Source organism: Castor canadensis, chromosome 14 (assembly GCF_047511655.1).
Source record: "Castor canadensis chromosome 14, mCasCan1.hap1v2, whole genome shotgun sequence".
In the NCBI taxonomy this organism is placed as follows: Eukaryota; Metazoa; Chordata; class Mammalia; order Rodentia; family Castoridae; genus Castor; species Castor canadensis.
The window spans coordinates 12,030,713-12,035,279 of record NC_133399.1 but is presented as its reverse complement, the minus strand read 5'-3'; the positions used below and the strand labels follow the sequence as shown (position 1 = coordinate 12,035,279).

The window sequence follows — 4,567 nt, the reverse complement described above, 5'->3', positions numbered from 1 at the left end:
AAATAGTTCAGGAGACCCTACCTTGAAAAAAAAAACAATGCAAAAAAAAGGACTGGCAGAGTGGCACAAGTGGTAGAACAGCTGCCTAGGAAGCATGAGGCCCTGAGTTCAAACCCAAGTATCACCAAAATAAATAAGTATTGTCTGTGAGAAGATGTGTGTAGGTTCTATGCAAATACTATACCTTTTTGTATAAAAGACTTGAGCATATGCATATAGCATATATACTATATTTATATATTAATTCAGATGGTCATCTCTCGGTATCCATGAGTGATTTGTTGCAGGACTTCTCACAAACACTAGGCTCTTGATGCCCATATCCCTTATACAGTGTTACACAGAAACTGTGCACACTCTCCCACAGTCTTTCAATCATGTCTAGATGACTTAGGATGCATAATCCAATATAAATGCTACGTGGAGAGTCATCATACTGTATTGTTTAGGGAACTATGGCAAGGAAACTGTTTACATGTTTACACAGATGCCAGTCTTTTCAGATGTTTTCAGTCTGCAGTTGGTTGAATGTGAGGATGTGGAACCCATGCATAAATGGTTCACTGTATTTGTTTATATTTATGTCTTCCCTCAAAGTGTAAATGTAGACTCAACTAATGAGTGGGCTTCACCCACTCCTTCCTACTCACTGTCATGGGCTATGACCGCTATGTGGCCATCTGTCAACCACTGCACTACAATGTGCTCATGAGCCCCCATGGCTGTGCCTGTCTGGTGGCCTGGTCCTGGGTTGGTGGCTCCATGCTGGGGACTGTGGTCACAACAGCCATATTCAACCTCACCTTCTGTGGCCCCAATGAGATCCACCATTTTGGCTGTCACATGACACCTCTGTTGAAGTTGGCCTGTGGAAAAAATGTGCTGTTGGTTGCCAAGGGTGTGGGCCTAGTGTGTATCTCAGCCATGCTGGGCTGCCTCCTCCTCATCCTCCTCTCCTATGCCTTCATTGTGACTTCCCTCTTGAGGATCCCACCAGCTGAAGGGTGGCACAAAGCCTTCTCCACCTGTGCATCCCACCTCACAGTGGTGATCGTGCACCATGGCTTTGCTTCTGTCATCTACCTCAAAACCAAGGGGCCCCAGTCCCTGGAAGGAGACACTTTGATGGGCATCACCTACACAGTCCTCACACCCTTCCTCAGTCCCATCATCTTCAGTCTCAGAAACAAGGAACTGAAGACCACCATGAAGAAGACTTTGCTCAGCAAACTCTACCTTGAAAAAATATAATACCTAAGAATCACTAAATTGAGTAACCAAATACTGTTAGAGAAAACATTCCATCAACACATACTCATGTTTATTTTTCTATGTCTTTCCAATTGAGAAAAGCCTTTGTAAATAAATCTGAAGAGTGTCCACCAGGGTACTCAATATAGGGATTTACTTGGGATAGAATGATGCATGTTTGACATACACAGAGAAAATCAAATTTAATTATTTCTACCTGATACAATATATTTAGTCAGAACCAAACATTTAATCTCTTCTCGGTCTGCCCAAACCCAGTGTCATCTAATATTTCCAACAACACAAACCCATTATACAATGAGAAATTGAAGCCTTTGTGCTGTACCTTTACCTGGCAGCACCAGCTAGGTATATCTCAGATTTTTACATCTACCAAAGATTTCTTCAGATCACTGCAGCAGAGCAAAAAACACCCTAAATTTTAGCACTGCCCACTCCTATGCAATAGAAATTAGAAAGAGCAACAGGCAGATTTCTAGGCAAATAGCTGAGTAAACTTTGATGTTTCAAGTGTGAATCATGGACAATTGTAGATAAACAGAGATGTGTACATGGTAAATTAAGAGGAAAAGTCCCATTGAGAGATATTGTGCACCTGGGCCACCAAGAAATCTCTGCTGTAGAAGGACTGAAACATGAGCCCCAAATAAAATTTTCTTCCTTTAACTTGTATTTGTCTTAGGTATTTTCTCACAGAAATGCAAAGCCACCACTCTTCACTATTCAAGACTCCAGTAATTGAGGGATTAATAATCAGATCACGAGGAAGGAGGACAGTGTTTAAGGGTTCTGTAGGTACTCTGAAAATTGACAGGCTTTGTACACTAGTGGCAGAAATCACAATCTCTTTAATATACAAGATGACAACAAACTGGATCTAGTTACAGCACACATTATAATTCCTTCTAGTCCATGACAATAAAGTACACATTGAAATGGGGTAGATATAATGTGAACACTTTGAGAAGTCACAAACATCTTGTGCATGTAAGGTCAGCATGTTTCCTTATAAAGAAAAAGAAAACACCGTATGAAATGGATGGGCATATTTAAATGTATGAATATTAATGGTCAGGCTTCAAAATGTCAAAATAGAAACACTCAGCACTATTTTGGCTCTTTCAAGGGATGGTGTGTAACTAACTGCTCCTAGAGATGATTGCCTGCAGTTGGATTCTGGAAATCAATGACATAGAAAAGGAAACTTGCTTGATTAAAGAGGCTAAGGAGAAGAACAAAGCAAACCAAGTGAATGCCCTAGCTAGTGGCACCTAGCACTGTGGTGGTGAAAGGGAACTCCCCCCCTGGAGGAGTTAAAGTTGACAGAGAAAGAATCACAGCATAGTAAAGAAGACTGCACATTGCAGAAAATGAGTGAATCAATAGGCGATCTGGAGTTTGCACAATGAGGTAGCTCTGGAGAACAAACTTATTAAAGTTCAGGGGAAACTCTGACTGCTATAGCCAAGAGCCATCTGGAGAAAGGTCCTATTGTTAGGGAATGAACTGCCCTTGGGATCACCAAACCCAGCAGAATCACACTGCAGGGTTCCTACGTACACCCAACCTTTCTGCACTTACTGAGATACAATGGCCATGTGAACCATTTGTGGCTATTGGGGAGTGTCTCTGACACAAGCACCCATACAATTTTGGGCTTCATGGGCTGTGAGAGAAATGGAGTGCAGTACAGCCAATCAGCAACACTGCCCTGTGTATTGGATGCCGTGCCAGATGTATATTTTTTCTCAAAAAGTGGGATCTGGAGATCTGCTAGGATGGAGACTAGGTAATCATTTGCTCCCCACAAGCCTCCCATCCAATACCAATTGGTGCTTCAGTTGCTCTCCATACCCTTGCTGAATTCCAGCAATGCACTGTGGTTTGGACTATGGTAATATTCCTAAGCACATAGTCTGAAAATGTCAGGGTACATTTACACCTGCATGGAATGTGCACCTTCTGTCAAACCTTGGTTGGCAAGAAGTGTGCCCTATAAGCTGACATATGCCACAGCTGAATATGCAACCTAAAAGACTCCAGAGAGAAAATTCCTTGGGTTTCACCAGCATATTCCTAATCTGTTCAGAGAGAAAGGTGACTTGCAGTCTACAGCCTGCTATAGCTCATTTGGTGGAATCTGAGACTAATTAGAAGTACTTGCATGAGTGACTGACAATCTCCCTGGCAGATTCCAACCTTAGAAGACCTGGGAAGAATTGTTACCACCCAGAGGAACTGTGGCTAGATAATTTTTTCCTATCTATTCTTTTATCTTTATTAGTGATTTCTCATAGTTTCTCTATTATCTTTTTTTTATTTGTTAGTAAAGCAGGATACTTTTTAAGATTGAAAGTATAAAGTGAGAAAAGATCCCCCAGAGGTGGGAGGGGTTCCAAGAGAGGGTACCCCCTTGATTGTATCTTATTTCATTGTTTTTTTCTATAAATGGACTTTTCCTCCTCTCTGTCATTTTCCCTTCTTGCATTTATCCCCTTTTATTACTTCTATTGTTAAAACATTTTTCCTATGCATTCTACTTTGTGTTTGTTGTCTATTGTACTCTTCAGTGTTTCTTCTCTCATCCACCCCTTCCTGGTCCTGGGGATCAAACTGAGGGCTTTTTGCCCATTAGGCTGGTGCTCTGCCTAACAGATATTCAACCAGCTCAGCTGAGAGTAATTTACCCAAAGAAGTCACAACCCAGTCTCATTGGTACTCTGCTGTATGCTTTCAACTAAGGGAAATCTTCGCTACTTGGGAGACAGAGATTGGAAAGATCTGGCCTCAAAGCCAGCCTGGACAAAATGATTGCAAGAACCTCATTTCAACCAATGACTACATGGGTGCTACCCACCTGTCATCCCAGCTTTATGGGGAATCATAAATAGGAAGGTCACAGAGCAGGTCATCCTGGGGATAAAGCAAAATTCTACCTCAAAAATAGCCAGTGCAAAAGGATTGGGGCATGGGTCAAGTGGAAGAGCGCTGCCTAGGAGGCATCACTGGACTCTACATTGGGAAGAGATGCCAGATGCATATTTTTTCTCAAAGGAGTGGGAGGCCCTGAGTTCATCCTCCAGTACTGCCCCAAACCAGCAACAAAACAATAAAAACCAGTGGGGATGTAACACCTAGCTGTATCAGAACTTTCAGCACAATTGGAGCAGCACATATCAGAATCACATTCAAGTAAAATACTGAAATGAGCATTGCCCATGGAATACACACCACCTAATAGGGGTTTCCATGCCCATTGTAGGACTTAGCTCAGAACATGTTCCCCACATATTCT

General features: G+C 42.0%; 1 protein-coding gene across 1 annotated transcript; it reads left to right on the top strand.

Moving 5' to 3' along the window:
• Positions 1-654: 654 nt before the first annotated feature.
• Positions 655-1,251, top strand: LOC109702529 (olfactory receptor 10H1-like). Its single transcript, XM_020187843.2, has one exon. It carries the CDS (start codon positions 655-657, stop codon positions 1,249-1,251), a length of 597 nt encoding a protein of 198 aa, XP_020043432.2.
• The last annotated feature ends 3,316 nt before the right edge of the window (positions 1,252-4,567 follow it).